This window comes from Nipponia nippon, unplaced genomic scaffold, assembly GCF_047370975.1.
Source record: "Nipponia nippon isolate SJK-2023a ecotype South Korea unplaced genomic scaffold, ASM4737097v1 scaffold_3, whole genome shotgun sequence".
Classification (NCBI taxonomy): Eukaryota; Metazoa; Chordata; class Aves; order Pelecaniformes; family Threskiornithidae; genus Nipponia; species Nipponia nippon.
Window position 1 is genome coordinate 83,594,907 of NW_028262347.1, and position 17,310 is coordinate 83,612,216.

Here is a 17,310-nt window from a genome sequence, read left to right on the forward strand (position 1 = left end):
CTGATTTCTTAAAAATCAATTTGTGACATTTGTTCCTTTTGTTTCAAATATATGAATCTAATAAAGGCACTAAGTCAGACTGCTCTTAGCATTTTTGTATTCTAGATCAAGAAATAGCGTGTATCCATGACACTGGAATGCCCAAGTAATGTATTTACTGAGTGCACCCGCAGGCATTAATTTCACCAACCTTTAGCTTCAGTACCTCATCATCATACCTTCCAGGCAGTACCTATGGTTCCACGTTAAAGAATTTGCAACGTAAAGGGACAAAATATAGGTGGAAAGGCAAGCTATCATCTTCATTTCCTTGCACTGCAATGTTGTCTTACGGTCTAAGCCCTTTCCCTAGCTAAGAGCTTTCTTTCAGATCCCAAGGTTCAGCATCAGGAAAAGATGGGAGCCATCAGCTTATTAACCACAAGTGTTATAAGTAACTTCGTGCTTGGTCTGGTATCTGTATACCCAGCAGCCATGCAGGTCAGCTCTGAATAAGTGTAAGAAACAGTCTAATAAACACATTTTTCCCAGCCCTCAAGTGGCTTCTGTAAGTCACAATTAGACTGTAAGGAAAAAAAACCCACAACTCTAAAATATTGAAACCCAGATAAAAAGTTCCTTCAGTTCAGCAGTGGCTGCCTCAGGGATATGTACAACAGCAGTGGGCTCCAACAACACTCTTCAGCCCCCACAGGTGGCATCTTTCCTGCACATCACACAGTTCATGTGCACAGTACTCATCCTCATGTGAGTACGTCTTCTACCCTGCCCTTTCCTAGAGGCAGCTGCTGCCAGCGTCTGTCCATTGGAAGGCTCAGCAGCCCCAAATCCACATGTGCTGACTTGCAGTCCTGTTGCGCGACCTTCACACTGACACCTGGCAACTTCTGAGTTCCCTGTTTGCATCAGACAAAGTCTTAGGGAGCACAGAACAGCGAAATGCAAATTTCTGTGCAAGTTTCATAAAATTATTTACATTACGTGTTGTTTTATCAGTAAAATGCATGTTCTGACAAAAAGCTCTGCCTGTTGTCTGACAATTTGTCTCAGAGCACCAACAAAGTTGCGTTCTTCTTACAGATCCACTTCTTTAACGTCTGGCAGTTATCTGCTTGGATCATGTTTTTTCTTCTGTAAACAGCACAGTTCTTGTCAGTCTCTATTCTATTTATAGCTTTCCTGGTGAGAGAACAAAAGGAATGCAATGAGTTGTCAGCTTTAAATTCAGTACAGGATAAAAATATTGATAATATTTTTATATTTTATTTTTTTTTAACTGAGGGAGTTGAGTGATGCCCATTCAGTAACCCATTGAAGCACAGTTCCTCAACAACCATGCACAGGTGGGATCGGCACCCACAGCATAGACTGCTGGCTGCTGAGGGATTGATGCTCATGAACATTAGTGTAAGAAGCATGAGAAAACCTCCACATGCAGCCATGGTGCTGAACTGTAATGGTGAAAGGGAGGGGAAGAACCCCTCAGCTGCACAGATCCCAGCACCCACACTGTGTGACAGGCGTTACATTCAACGGAGGTGGTATACATGGTCTGTACACTGAGAGAGCTTTTTGACAGTGATTTCAGTGGGAGAAGTATGTATTAATGTCCCTTTGCATTAAAACATACATGGACTGTGACTGTGGTTGGTGTTGAAGGCAGAAAACAAATCTGTTTCTAAAGGTGTCCAGCAGGAACCAGTTACCCTGGAATTGGCTGTGAAATAGACCCTGAATAGGTGCCTGAGGCTGCAGGAGTAGATCTGTGCTTTGGGAAATTAGCTTGGATTCAGAGTTGTATTTACATGCGGAATACCACACCTTAGCTTTTGCCGAAGACACCCTCCCCCCACAAATCATCACCTGTTTTCTTTTACTCCAGGATCTTCAACTGAACTCCATTGTTTCTTTATGTCTTGAATCTTCAACCCAATCCAGATATATTTGGTATCTTTTTCTTTATTGTCTATGAATTCCTGTGGAACAAGTAGAAGCATGTTACCCAACAGCAGAGCTTTTCTGCTGTGCTCAGGTCACTGTCCCGACTCATGCACAGCTTTTCAGGTAGCCCCTGACATGGGGAGCAAGGGCAGAGCTCCAGGCGTGGCAAAGCAGCCCATTACAATGGTCCAGATGCATGTGAGCAGCCACAGAGTTTCAATTCAGGCTGGCGCTCAGGCTGACTGGCTGCCTGTCAGCTGTCAAAAAGAAACCTCAGTGATGCTCCTCACCCTAATGAGCCAGGTTGCAAAGCCTGATCTTTAAGGTAAAAGACCTGTTCCTCAGGGAACGATAAGTTTCTCAGAAGAGCCATTCAGCGATACCTGGCTATACCTTTTCCCAAAGGAAAATGAGAAGGAGGTTTGGCTGTTTGAATTTCCGTTTAGTGATTGAATCAGACCTCTCTTCCCAGAGCCAAGTAATGGACATAAGTGGGAAGTCCCCAGCATTTCCTCCTCCCAGTCAAAACTACTCTGGCTTCCACACTTGCATCTCTTGTGCTTCTCCTCTTCAGCTCTACTCTCTTGACCCTCTCCAAAACAAGCTCCTGTCCCTAGAGAGTCAGATGCTCTGCACTTGATGGGGCTGTTTCTTGCCTGCATGTACACCTGACATCTGGGCCGTGTCCATTTGGTGAAATGTTTGGCTAAGGCAGATGCCTGTCACACAATTTTAGGGCTGCTGCAAGACTCACCATCTCAGTTTCATCTTCAATGACAAGAAGCTGGGATTTCCTGGCCAGACAGTTTTTCTTGCTGTCATCCCAGCTTACAGCATCCTCGGAGAAATAGTAACATCTCCCCCTGTGTAGTTGCCACCCTGGAGGACACAGCTCACATGTTGTTCCTGTGGGTGGACAGAGGGAACCATTAGCTCGTACTGTGACTTCTTCCAGTTGCCTTGTTGCATTTTATGTCCATGTGCCTGGCTGGCTGGTCCAAAAGCTGCCAGTCCCCACTCCCAAGCATGTGTTCACTGGGTGTGGAGAGAGAGAGGTCTGAAGGCTCCAGTGCCACTCCTCTCCTCAGCTTCCCACTCCCTTGCTGTGGTGCTATGCACTTCTGCACTCCCACTGCACATCATTGGGCTCTCCACCTCCCTGTGCACCTGCCCGGTGGAGAGCACCGGGAGGACCTAGAGGGCTGCAAAGACACTTCTCATCCCACATGCAGCCCTTGTGAGGAGGCACCGTGTGATGTGACATGATGTGGAGTGTGTGGATTTGACACATGATGTAACCGGAAAGCACAGCTACTTAAATGACATTCAAACTATGTCCATGGAGCTGGAGAAGGAACTGTGTTAAATAAGGGGAACACTGCTATTCCCAGGTCTACTTCCCATTTCACTCAAAGCATCTGGGAGGAGCGTCCCCCACGTCTTCTGTCTTGGCTTCCTCTAGTGTTTCAAAATAACATCATTACAATCAATCCTTAGAAAAGCATTAGTATTTGCCAACAAATAAGAGCTCCACAATAAAAAGACCAGGAAGGTCTTACCCTGCCTGATCCTTGCAAAAGGATAGGAAAGCTAAATTCTCTCCCATTCTTTGTGAACAATTATTGTCTGGAAAGTGTTCTCCAGGACAAGGGGATGATCTATGATATACAGCATTTCTGACAGCAGCTCCTGGCAGAAAGAAATGCAAAGAAAGCACTGGAAACTATTTATGCTGAAAGAGGAGCAAAACTATTGTCATTAAAATGTTAGTTTAGATCCTGGCATCACTTCTATGCAGGAACGAACACCATGCTCCCTGGGTAGTACCAGTGATTTCCCATAAATTGCAGGGTGTCATGGAAATGGTAACAGAGACAACAGAAGTGTGCACACAACACGTCCTCTATGCTGTGAAAGGACTAACTTTCCTCACCCTGTCCATCTTCACATAGTTCGTCCATGAGCCATTTCAGGAGCACCACCGAGACAGCTTTCTCTGAAGAAATGTGATGACCAGTGCTATTTAGACCATACTGGGACAAACGTGCTGATTTTCCTGCGCTGCCCTTCAACACTTGACAAAAAAAAAGAGATTATGGTAACAATACGGTCCAGGAAATGTAGCCTTTGTATCCACTGTTATATTGTGAATGTGAGGATATGTGCGTGTGTGTATACATCAGGGAGGTACACACACTCAGTTATGAGCATACTCAGTGAGTATAACTGCCTGGCAAAGGGTGTAGCTGCTGAATAATATGGACAGTGCAGGAAAAGAAAATAAGTTTGTCATATTTGATAGTTGGATATATAAAGAATACACAATATTTTGGTGAGATTTTAGGGAGACTTGGGAGGTATATGTTTTTTCTGAAGTTTTTGGAGACTGTTTTCTCTAAGGAAATTAATATCTTCTCTGGAACAGCTCTTGTATAACTGGAGCATGCTGTGGATTATGATATTACTAGTACAAGGGAAGTCTGGTTAAATGAAATGATCTGAAGTCTGATTTATATTTTGTTTGTTCAAACCTACAAAGTAACTAAGTGAAAAGGTCTCAAAGTAGCATCATGGATGCAACTTTTAACTTGTAAGTCAGGAAGGCCAAATGTTTTGATTGTCATAATGATTTGAAATTTGCTTCTACAGCCTTTCAGCATCACTGATGACAAGGTAGACTGCAGCAACTCCCCTTCATCTGCGCTATACATGTTAAATGACAGGTAGCAAATGTTCCCTTTGAATGCTACATTTATTTTCCTGTATTTGTGTATAACTTGACACCTTTAATGCGACACTAAGCGAATTTTTCTTTTGGCATCACTCTGCTTGTGAGGTTTAACCATGTCTGCAAAGAAGAAATGAAGTGGATGGTAGGATCTACTCACATTGCTTGGCTAGCACAGCTATGACACCCAGCAGGACAAGCACAAGGATTCCCAGGACCAGCACCACATAGAACCAGGCTGAGCACCTGTGTCGGCAGCCTGGAGAGAGGCAGGAGGAAGAGCGGCTTAAGGTCTTTGCACTATTAAAATTAACACTGCCTTTATGTATGCCAGCCCCTTACGTGGAAACAACAGAGAAATCAGCTGCCTAAAATCAGTCTGCTGTTTGAAGTATGCAGGGACATTTTACTTATTAAAAATTTACATCCATTTTGCATGTGTGAAAGTGAAATTGAAAGATCATTTTGTTAGATAGAGCAAGTGATTTTCAAGGAATCATTCCATTAAGAATTCTCTCCTTCTCCTTTGAGTTAATTTTTTCAAGCATTGCCTCCTCCCACCTACCCACCCACACCCTGCAAGATGCTGCAGAGCAGTTCAGGGAAAGTGTCGGGGATGGTCTGTGGTACGTTCCGCCTCTCTGGTCACGCTCTCCTGTGTTAACATGCCTGTCGTGGCTGAAAGCTAACTTACCTGAATGCACAGAAAAGGCAAAAAATCCCATCCTGACACCATAGCACAGTGAAGTACATCTGACCAAGCATCTCTCCAGCTGTTCGGCATTCATCAGCTCGTGAGAGTGAAAAACTCGGGAAGAGGCAGGACCCAAGGAAATTTGGGGTCAAGGTGCCATTTCCACAAGCCACAGAGTTGCACTTTCATAACTTCTGTTTTCCTGACCTTGCCTGGGTGAGATGAGTAAAACTGCCCCATTCTCCAGCTACCTCAGATGTATTTTGTAATGTTCCCTTTCAGCTCACAGAGTTCTGTGGGCCTGACCTTGTCTGGCACATGTCCTTCAGTACAGAAAGGGTGGCAATCATCAGTGCACTAACTGCACATAGAGAGCTGGGTATTGCGCTACTTCCAAAGCCAAATGCCTCCCTGTGACTGTTCCTGCAGAGACACTTACGGAAAAGTTCCTAAAAAATGTGGAATTTCACTTTCCTTTGCTAAATTTTCAATGTAGGGCACAAAGGCATTTTCAAAAATTATTTTTAATATCTCTTTCAATATTATTTTTACAAGGAAAGTGTATAATCTGAGAACCCAGGAAAAAAAAAACATATGAAATAGTAAATCAGTTCTTTATTGAGAGATTGTATGTAAAGACTCTTGATGACAGGTTTTACTGTTGGGTAATAGGAAAGACTAAATCTATAATTAGTAACCAACAACCAAACAAAATAGCACACTACCAGAAGCGGAAGTCTCTGATCTGCTGTTCCCTTTGGGTTTCGGCTTCATGCGCAGCTCAGCGTATGTGATCGTGTTTCCTGTAAGGAGTAGGGAAATGCTGACATTTGTGGTTGTGCAAGCCATTAAGCAGAGAAACAATACAGAATTACATAGAAGACTGAGTTGGTATAAAAAGGGGCATGTGTTTCCAGAGCTGCTAGTTCAGCTTTTTTTTTTTTTCTAATAAACAACAGGCAAGATAATGACTTATCATTTCCTGCTGCTGCCAGGAAGTAACTAAAAGCCTCTCCCATAATCTTTGCTTGAACTACTTGGGTCCTGTGTAGCTGGACCAGGAGGCAGGCAGACAGACAGACTGAAGGATGGGTAAGACCTGGGTCCTGTCCATAGCAAACATCCCATTTGTTGCTAAGCCACCTCAGGAGGTATCATAGGGACTTAAGGGGCATCAGAGCCATGACTGCTTCGTGGTGCAGGGAGACCCCCAAAGGGAAAACTACAGCAAGGTGATTCCTGGGGGCATTCGTGACTTGTGGATGTTTATGCCAAGATGTTACATGATGCCTGTAATAGCAGAGGAATGGACCTGATGGTTGAAGAAATCCCTTTCCAGATATAAATTTCCAAAACAGACCAAAAAAGCCATTAAAATAGCGTGGTGTGAGTTAGATGCACATAGAATCATAGAATCGTTAAGGTTGGAAAAGACCCTTAAGATCATCGAGTCTTTCTGAACATATTTTCAGTTTTGTTTTAGCTGGGTATTTGGTAGAGCTACTGGCTAGTTTTATGGAAGATATTTGGACCTTTGGTAGACTGATGTTCTTTCCATGAATGGTGAGATTTTATCCGTTTGAATCAAGAATAAGCTTCTATGCTACAGCCTTAGTTTGTGATCACTGAGGCTTTTAAAAAGAAGTAAGCAAGCAATTTGTGTCGTATAAAATCTCACTGATCAGGGAAAAACTTGGCAGAAAAAGAGAATCTCAGCAGGCTAAAATGAGGTAGCATTTGATATGAGAACTGCTGAAGTATGGAGAGGTTTTACAGTAAGAAAAATACTGAGGACATGATTGGCAAATAAGGTTTATTGATACAGGTAAGATGTTCTATAGTTTAGAGAACCTGACCTAATACACTTTGCTGTTTGCTTTATTACAATTTATTATTTCAATGAACTACAGAAAATTTGTAAATTATATTTAATTGTATAGATAAGTAACTGTTCTCAAAAAGAAATGCTCATAATTTTTTTTCTTCTTAGAATGTAAATAGTTTTCAAAGAAGAACAGTCAGGACTTTTAAACTTTTAAATGCACTAGCCTTATAAATGGAGATATGTCTTCTAAAATACATACTTTAGAAAATCTGCTACTATTACTAAAATTTTCTCTCTCAAATAAAGATCCATTCCTTTAAAGAATATCTCTCAGATTGTAAAAAAAAATATTACTATCTGCACAAACTGAATATATAAAAAAAGAATTACTTCTATTACAATGTGTATTGGCACATGATCATTTGAATGTGAAGTCCTCAGAAGTCAGCAAGTGGTTTTAAAATAACACGTAACCTTAATTTTGCCGGATGCTCACACACCCTTACCTAGTTTAGCAACAAGGAGCCCGGGTACTAGGCAGAGATCTCTGTCACTTACTAAAACTGAAATTTCACTTCATTTATATATGCAAATTGTCAAGTGCAGAAAGACATCTCTTTACTGGAAGCTTCTACTTGGTGAATGTGCAGATAGGGAGTGCTTTTGGCAGGTCATTCACTCCAAAGAGTTAGGCTTTACAGCCATCAGGCTCTTGTGATCAACTGGACACCAGGTTGAATGTGAGGCCACGGTGCACTCTAATCATCGCAGCTCATACAGGTTGCTAGTGGGGCTGTGCTAGGAGAGCCCTGGCCTGCGGAGCAGGGGAAGTTTCTGTGCTGCTCCACTTGCTGCTGCTGTGGCCACACCTGGAATGTTATGTCCAGATGCGGGCCACCCTGTTCAGGGGGGATTGGGGGAAGCTGGAGAGGGTCCAGCAGAGGGTGGATAATAAGATGGTCAGGACCTGGAGGGGCCGAGGAGGCTAAGGAGGGGAACAAGAAGCTAAGGGGCGAACTAATAGCAGCCTACAACTACTTGTAGGCTAGTTCGATGGTGGAGTTGAACTCTTGGTTTGTTTTTCTTCTAGAGGAAAGGTCTTGTATGTAATCATTTATGAACCATAATCAGGTGACTCTTGAGTAAGGAAGCAAAAACTGTCTTTCATTAGAAAATGGATTTCCAGGCTGTATTTATCCTTGCTTGTATTTTTGGAACACTTTTCTACTTTTGAACATCTGTTTTGAAGCACATGCACTGTAATAGCACCTGCTAGCCCACCAAAGCGTGTGCACAGATAGTACCACCTACTAACTCCTCCTCAATATGCCCTGCTAGAGCATCACCTCATCCTTGTAATTCAGAGCGCCTGACTGACAGCTGAAGTCCAACTGGTTGTGTAACTTGACGTTGATTTTCCTGTTGGAACAGGATCACAACAAATCCATTTCAATCACTTTTCTGGGTGCAGCCTCCCAAACTTACAGCTACAGACATTTTTTATTGCTACATTGTTTTAAACGTTATTTAACACAGTTTCTTCAGTCTGTCAAGTTTATCGCAATAGTTTTCAATCACTGAGCTTTCCTTATCATTAGGCTGCAAACTTTTACATTCTTTCCAACTGTGCCACCAGTGATTTTTATATCTTTTTCTGTATCCTCATAAAATACATTGAATAGACTTTGAGGTATGAACAGTATTTGGGAGAACTCCAAGAAACTCAGCATAATTTGACAAAACATAATCCCCTTCTCATGGATAAAGACAAGATTAAAAAAAAAAAGAGGTGGGCACTGGATCTGTAGAAGCACTTTCACTCTCAAGTCCAAATTTTACATATTTAAAACACCTACTTAAGTACTACAGAACCTTGGCAGAAGTTCAGCTCCCCATATATTTACCTTTCATGTGCACCAAATCTTGCCAGCGGCTATACTTTCGCAGGGCAAATTAGGTTTGCCCCCACCCATATGTTTTTTAATATCTACCCCAGGAAATTGCATCTAATGGTCTGAAACTTGCAGTAAATGCAGCCAGGAGGAGGTGGGCATGTTCAGCTTCCCCATAGCATAGTGATTTTAAGTCTTGCCTAAAGTCTGGGAATCTGCCACTTGGAGCATTCACCTGCTGAATTTGCGGTGGTGATTAAACCCAGCTCTCCCTCCTCCGTGGTTAGAGTTTTAACCATGCAGTGCTTTCCCTCATGCCCATCTCAAAGCTGCTGCTTCTTCTGCAAGATAGGCAGACATCCCTGGCCAAGAGCAAGATCAGCATGAAATCTGGGAAAGGGAGGGATGTGGGTACTAGCCATCCTCCAGTGGACATTTCAATGATGTGTCACAGAATCGGGATAGTGCCAAAGGGAGAGCTTGTGATGCTTGCCACAGAGACTCCCATCACCTTGGAGCTGAGACCTTCACTTTGAGAATCAGCTTCGAATTCCTGCTCCAGACTGGAGGAAGCATTGAAATCTCTTCATGCAGGGTGTGATAACAAGTGGGACATGCTGTAAGCGTTTGGTATGCAGAAGCTGTCCTGTCTGAAGCAGCTTTGAGCCCAGTCCATGTAGGAGAGAGCTCCTTCTAGCTTGCAGGGAAGGATCTAACTCCCAGCAACAGCTGACTGAGCAGCACCTTGTGTCATTGCTCTGTCCTATTAGCTACTTTGGGCAGTTCCTAGCTCACCATGCTAGGATCCCAGACTCTTCTCCATTTGCTGTAAAGAAATGCAGGGCATCTCAGTGAGGGTTCGCTATGCAGTGAGGAACCTTAACACCAATCGTTGCTATACTTACTCTGAGCTTAAATCTGTTTTGTAAACATTGCTCAACATGCCTGTCACTTTTCAGGATTTTTTTTTTTTATTTCCTACCAAGTTTTTAAAAATTACAGAAATAATTCTGTAGAAAAAAAATGTGTTTTCTCCCATTCTGGTAAAATATGGTAAAAGTGAGTCTTTTGTTTTCGAAGAGCCTCTTGGAATAAAAGAACACTCAGCTGCCGGATGAGTATGTGCAAGTTTCAGCCAAAATGTTAAAAGTTCAAGGAAGGAACAAGCAACTGAAATTGTTCATTTGAATTTTTAAAGCATTATAATATGGCCTAAGTTCTTGTCTATTTTAGTAGCAATAAAACCTGTGATGTTAGTATATGTTAATGATGAAGGCAGAGAAATAATTGTCATCAGGGAGATATTTCTAGCATGTTCTAAACTGATATGAGGTCCAATATTACTTAATACTATTTGGTGCTTTTTCCGTTTGTGTCAAAGTAAGTAGAAAAATAATTTCTAATAAAATCTGAAAATAATAGAAAGGTCAACAAAACAATAAATAAAGACAGCCATAATGACAGCCCTGTAAGTTCAAGCCCAGTCAAATAACGTGTTTTAGTATAACCAGATATAAGAGTGGGAGAAGGTGATACTGGGAGTCATAAACAGTGAAGGAAAGATTATTTAAGAGGTTTTTGTCTCTGTATAACTGAGACTTGTGCATACTGGGTGCATCTCTGGTGCCCATATTTTTTAAAGAAGATGGAAACACTGAAGAACAGAGAGAAAAAATCCACAAAAATAGAGTTCTTCAGAAAGTTACAGTGAAAGATTTAAAGGCAAAAGGACACTGAGAAATTACTTGATTACTGTGGCCAGTAACTTCATGTAAGAAAATATTGAGTACTAAAATCTATTTGACAAAGATTTAATGAGAACCATCTAGATGTTAATGACAACTTTCATTGGAAATTAAAGCCTGGCCTATTCAAATTCAAGCTTTTCCTTTAGATAGCATGATCAAGGGACATTTTTGGATGCCTTCAAATAAAGATTTGATGCATGTCTCCCTTTGCAAATAAATTATGTCACCTTAGAAACAGGATAAAATTCTAGGCAAACTCTCTGTGTTTCATGTTGTACAGGTTACAGTAGTACAAACAACAGCCATGGATGCGCGAACATACAGTGTAAGGTAGTATTTTCTGTTATATATATAATAAAGTGGACTCATTTTTATTTTTTAAATAAAGGTTTGGTAAAAATATTTTTAAAATAGTTTTTTCCATTATTTAAGTACATGCATTCAGAGCACCATCATCATCACTATTAATCTACACCGTAAGCAGAACATCTTCTAAAAATGCTCATTAGACAATGCAGTTTCCTTAAGTAATTAAATACATTAATTACTAATGAACCTTGAAAGCATGAAAATATCATCTTACTCTGACCACAAGCATTTCCTATTTGCTCATAATGAGAAGTCGTCATTCAGATTAGCTGTGATCCAGAATTTTGACAAAATGCTTTCATGAATGAATTACATTTTTTCAAGTAACGGAAATTTTATTTCATTTCCTTACCATGAATATTGACTTAAACCTTTTTTGTAACAAACATATGAAGCAATCCCAGACTGATAATGTGGTTCTGGAAAAATCACTACTGGATAATCAAAGCAGGAGAGTTTTAGGAGTCATTCAGTACTTCCTTCAGTGACAGTGACAGTGACTGTACTTTGGACTGCCACTAGTTTTCCAATTTACTAGTTAATTTACTAGTCCTTTTCCATGAAGACATCATAAAATGTATTGATCTGATTTTTGGACTAGGTAGTAATTTGATGGAGCATGTTCTAACAGGTTTTTGATCTCATTGTTCATATTTAAAAAAAAAAAAAATATCACGGTCATTATTCAAAAACAAACAATTTTTGTTTCTCATTGTTACTTAAAACAAGGGGCCAGAACTGAGACACTACTCCGTAGCAACAGTGACTTAAGAGTAGCTTTGCTGATTTGTATCTCATGAGGAGCTCTTCCACCATTTGCGACTTTTCACCCTTCCCATGACTTCTGCATACAGCAAGGTATAGCATTCTTCTAGTCTTATCCAGTGACAATTTTAAAAATGAAAAAGAGAGAGAGAGAGCACGAGCACACAAGAGAAAACAGTGTACATTCGAGAGCTGATTAGCTGTTTTACCTGGAACTGATGCCCGAGAAGGAACGTGCGGTCTTTCCCTGGGTAGCATTGCCACGTCTGCATATGTGATATCACCTGCCATTGATGAGCAAGTCCCTCTGAGTTATGGAAAGAGCTGGTTTAATATAGTGGGTTGCATCCTGTATTAGCTTTGCCTGCCTCCAGAAGTATACATACACTGTGCTATGGCTCTGAGGAAGGCTGAGAAGCAGATAAAAGGAAGGAAGTTACTTCTTTCAATACAGCTTCAAAGCCACCATTCTTTTTCTTCTTGTGTGATCTCTTGCCCTTCAGAACACAGGAGAAAATAAAGATTAAAAAACATTCTTTTTATTAATATAAAAACAATCTTTTTGGTCAAAGCAGAGCAACGTTTCTAAGGAACACCCAAAAATTGACTTACACAGGTAGAAAAGCTTTGCTGGTTCTCACAAGAATAGCTAAAGCAGTACGATCTGTGTTGTGGATGTATTATGCTTGTGTGCATGATCTTACATAGCCTATTCACCCAAAAGGAAGATAAACAAGATATATATCAGTATAAGGTGTTTTTCAGCTAATGTAACTGCACCCACAGTTAGAGCTATAAAAATGTAACTCAAATTCTAACCTGCTCCATCCACCAAGTACTATAGTGGTTTAACAATGAATTCAGATGATTAATGATGCATTAAATTTAACTCAAAATAAAATTAAAAGTAATATGATCAATGCCTTTTAAAAGAATGTTTCAATACTTTACTCTAACAGTAGTTATGGGGACCAGAGCTGCTGTTCCTAAGTTGCTTGAGTTATCCCCTGCTTGACCCAGCGACTCCACAGGCAGAAAGCTGAGTTGCCTTTAATTCCTTGTTCATGACCCATGTGTTTGCTGCAGGATATTTTGATGACGGTGGTTTTGTCTTCTGTTTTGGAAAAAAAAAACAACACAACAAAAAAAAAACACCCAACGAAACGCAAGCCCCACAGATTTGAATTGAAACTTAAAGCCCTTCTAAAACCTAAAAATACATTTCAGAACACACAGACACAAAGTCCTGTGCGTGCACAGTTCTGACATTTCCTGCTAAGAGCTATGTTATTGGTTTTGGGCTTTATTCACACTTAGAAAATTCCTTTAGAGTCCAACACGGATAGGCTTTACTAACCTACACGGGTCATTTGAAAATAATGTTTCTGTTCTGTGATACAGCCTATTTGCCTGTTCTGTTACATTCAATGGGACTTACAACACTGTAGATTAAAATGAAGAAAAGTTTGTTTTTGTGATCTTATATTACTGATCTTTTCCCTTCCTACTTTCAACGTTGGTAACAGTGTTAAGTGCAGAAACAAAAAGGTTTAGGGAAAAAAAATGAACCTTTGATAGTCATGGAACAGATTACTCAGAAGTGCCACTCAGGTACAATTTACATGCAACATATCTAAAACATTGTTGCTCTATCAGCCACAAAGTGATCAGTATGCAGATGTGGATACTGTTAACTGGATACTGATAAGGTTTGCTTCATGGCAACCTACATACCAGTCCTAATGCAAAACAAAGCATTTGTCCTCTGATTGAATCAGTTTCCACTGTTTCCCTCTGAACTTCTCATCATCCATCATTTAGGCTCTGAAATGGAAAAAAAAAAAAAAAAAAAAAAAGAAAAAAAACAACAAAAAAACACAAAACCCAAAAAACCAACCGCAAACCAAAACCCACTTTCCTTATTTGTTGTGTTTTTTTTTTTTTTAAACTTTAGTCCATAAAGGAGAGCTAGAAAGCCAAACGGGTTGCTTGAACTCTCCGTCTCTCTTTCCATCACTGCATATACACCTAAGCAGTCTTTTCTCACATCACTCCCTCTTAAATGATTCAAAACCATTGAGATGTAATCATGTATAGTCGGTGTAAGCATGAGTCTTTCTAAGCTAGTGGAAAAAAACAGTGTTTCTATTTTAGGGGAACCTCTCCTCTCCTCTCCTCTCCTCTCCTCTCCTCTCCTCTCCTCTCCTCTCCTCTCCTCTCCTCTCCTCTCCTCTCCTCTCCTCTCCTCTCCTCTCCTCTCCTCTCCTCTCCTCTCCTCTCCTCTCCTCTCCTCTCCTCTCCTCTCCTCTCCTCTCCTCTCCTCTCCTCTCCTCTCCTCTCCTCTCCTAAATACATTTTCAGACACAAGAGTAATCTCATAAGTGTGCAGAGCAGACCAGGCAATTACATCCTTTGTAACCTAGCAGATTCTCACTTGCCTGAAAAAAATGATGAATGCATGCAGTTATTTTCCAGAGCAAACTTACAAAACAGCTATAAGCTGTTCTCATTTTGGATTTGAAGTCTACACACTGTGCTCACTGTTAGGACTGATAATGAAAAGGAAGGTGAATTTTAATTTCTAAAAGGAATAGGTTACAAGAAGTCTTTGTAACACATTTTTCTTGAATTCTTTCTATCCTACTGGAAAACTAGGATTTTTTCTTACTTTTAAAAAGGATGTTGCACTGATACAGAATTTTCGTTTGCAAAGTAGTTTCTTTAGAGTTAATACTTTTAGCTCTGTAAGTATTTTCATTATTTTCTTTGCTTTCATCTTAAATTTTAGCTTTATTTATGAATATCCAGATGTGCATCACCACGTCTGAACCACTGACCTCTCAGTGCCAATAGCACTTTCAGTAGAAAAAATCCAAGCTATTGTAGGAAAAGGCCATCATAGAACCAGGAGACATTTGTCAGCAAAATGACCCGCTGCTCATAAAGATGATGGAAAGCCCCTTCTTTCCTGCCCATGTGTTTGGGGGCGGCAGTTCCACTCAGATCAATGAGTCAGGTCTCCAGGGCTAAGCAGCATTGCCAGCCTGCGACAGGATCATGGAGTCATCTGGGGAGGAAGGGACTTCTGGATGCCTCTAGTCCAACCCCTGCCCCAAGCAGGGCTAATTCCATAGCTAGATCAGGTTGCTCAGGGCTTTGTCCAGGCAGGTTTTAGAAATCTTGATAGACAGAGATCCCATGGCCTCCCTGGGCACCTGTTGCAGTGCTGCTCCACTCTCACAAAGGAAGACATTTTTTCTTTCTGCCTGGTCACAGTCTCTGGGCTGCAACTTGTACTCACTGCTTCTTGTCCTTTTGCTGTGCCCCTTTGAGAAAAGACTGCCTCTGGCTTCTCTGTAACCCTCTTCTTGTAGGTTATCTAACAGAATACTGCAGACAAGCTAACAGGCTAACGTTAAATTTTATAAAGCAAGCCTGTTTCACCATGTGCCATGTGTCTTAAAACAAATTGGTGGTATTTCTTGTAAATTCCACTAAATGGAATTCTTCTGCTTTGTTTAGACAGTGTCTCAGCTGCACTTTTAGCATATGGATGTCTCCAGAATCTGAACACATCTTTTGCTTGTGACAATGTGCTGCTGTCTACTGGTGCATTTTGCAGAATAAATGCTTCAGAAGCAGAGCCTGGTTCAGCCTAGTCATTCCCCCATTGTCATCTTTTCGCATCTAATCATTCAGATGTCATAGTCTTTCTGGTTTGTTACTCCTGGGGGAAAAAGCTGCTCAAATATCAAAATGTTTCTTCACAAGCCTAGGTCACAGCTGTAATCTCGATTGTGTATCCATGTGGCCTAACTTCTCCCAGGACCCACCATCACCTCATGTCTTTTGACTTCACCTTGCCTCACCCTCTTCTTTTCTCCCAGCCACCTGGTTAATATGCTTAACTTACAGTACACGAACACTGATGAGGCCAGGAAAACAGCAGGGCTTGCTGTGCATTAGTCAGCCACACGTCAGGGAGCAGGGAGGAGTGATTTCTTAGCCTTGAGTTTTCAGACTGTTTGCTAGAGCATGGAGATATCAGGCGGTTCAGACTTTCTGGCAGCATCTGCTGCCTCAGGGAAAGATGGTGGGGTTGTTGTCTAGGATTCCTCTGCACATCGCTTAGAGTTTGGCAGCCTGGAGAGCAGTGGGTCTGTTGAGGTAGGCAAATGAATGCAAGCTCACGCGCCTCCCCATCTTGACATGTGCACATAGACACCTTCTCCACTTCTAACCGTCATGCCTGAGCAACGTCGCTTAGTAATATTCTGATGTTAGCACAGTTACCCGTTCCAGTCATGCACAGAGTAAATGTGATAACAACTGCAGCTGACACCCCTTTCTGTGGGTGTGACAGCATGTCCTTTGTTGCGTGCGAAGGCAAAAGTAGACTGAAAACAGCAACGTGGGCTGCAAAGCAGAATTCAGCACCTTCTGCCACAGAACAGGCAGCTCAGCCCAGGGCTCCATCTGCCTCATGGTGCACATTTTGAAGAACTCGAACTGCTGCTCTGAAAACAAAATGGACCTTTCTACTTCCTGAAGACTGAGCTGCAACACAGAGACTTCCAAGCTAAATTGAGTGAATCCCATGAGTACATCTCCAGTTTGGGTTTCAATTCTAAACCCTGTGTCACAGCAGAGCCTGTATGTACAATGCAGTGCAAAAATGGCACCCAGAAGACATGATCAGAGCTAGGATAGACACTTCCTGCCATAAATGAAAGTCTGTGCATTGTTATCCCACACTGCAACAAAAAAGATGTCATCTAAACAGAGCAAACCCATGAATTTACCAAGAAAAAAAAAGAAAAAAAAAAGAAAAGAGCTCAGTGAATCACCAATGCCTGCAGATTGCAAGCTGAATATTTCCATGCTGGCAGCTTCATGTTCAGCAGATTGAACTTGGAGTAGGTGGGAAGCAAACAGGGTTAGAAGCCTATGAGATGGGTTTCTTCCCTATGCAGGCTTTTGGGGGTTTTTGGGACATGTCAACTTTTTTTGAGTTTCAGGTTAATTCCCAAAGATGTTACTGTACAGATTATTTATTCTGGGTGCCATGTTTTCCCTTGGATGCATTTTTCTGCTAAGTAGTGGCAGGGTGAATACATGGGCGGAAGAATGTGCTCAGTCTCCTGAGTAGTTTGGTGATGGCATGTCAGGAAGAAGCTAGTGAACATCCCTTCCAGCACACTGCCATATTGCCTTGTCTCCTTTCCTGCGCTCTCGCATACTGAGTTTTTCTTCAAAGGATTGAAGCAGTGAGCCTGTTGGGACCACTTCCATAGGTAGCATGTTCTTGGTGATGTTATAAGGTATGTTCTGGTCTTCTGGAACCCCCA

General features: G+C 41.4%; 1 protein-coding gene across 1 annotated transcript; it reads right to left on the reverse strand.

The window, feature by feature from the left end:
• Nucleotides 1-1,046: 1,046 nt before the first annotated feature.
• LOC148054729 (killer cell lectin-like receptor subfamily F member 1) lies at nt 1,047-12,253 on the reverse strand. The gene is made up of 7 exons (XM_087768036.1): nt 12,172-12,253; nt 6,089-6,166; nt 4,830-4,928; nt 3,875-4,015; nt 2,696-2,847; nt 1,864-1,976; nt 1,047-1,179 (listed from the first exon to the last, which is right to left on the reverse strand). Exons 1-7 carry the CDS (start codon nt 12,251-12,253, stop codon nt 1,047-1,049), a joined length of 798 nt encoding a protein of 265 aa, XP_087624162.1.
• Nucleotides 12,254-17,310: the final 5,057 nt, after the last annotated feature.

Coding starts and splice junctions, on each gene's coding strand:
- LOC148054729 (XM_087768036.1), bottom strand. CDS start 12,253: ATGGCAGGTGATATCACATATGCAGACGTGGCAATGCTACCCAGGGAA. Junction 4,929..6,088: donor ATCAGAGACTTCCGCTTCTG/GTAGTGTGCTAT, acceptor GCCTCTCTCCAG/GCTGCCGACACAGGTGCTCA. Junction 1,180..1,863: donor CCTGGAGTAAAAGAAAACAG/GTGATGATTTGT, acceptor TTCTCTCACCAG/GAAAGCTATAAATAGAATAG.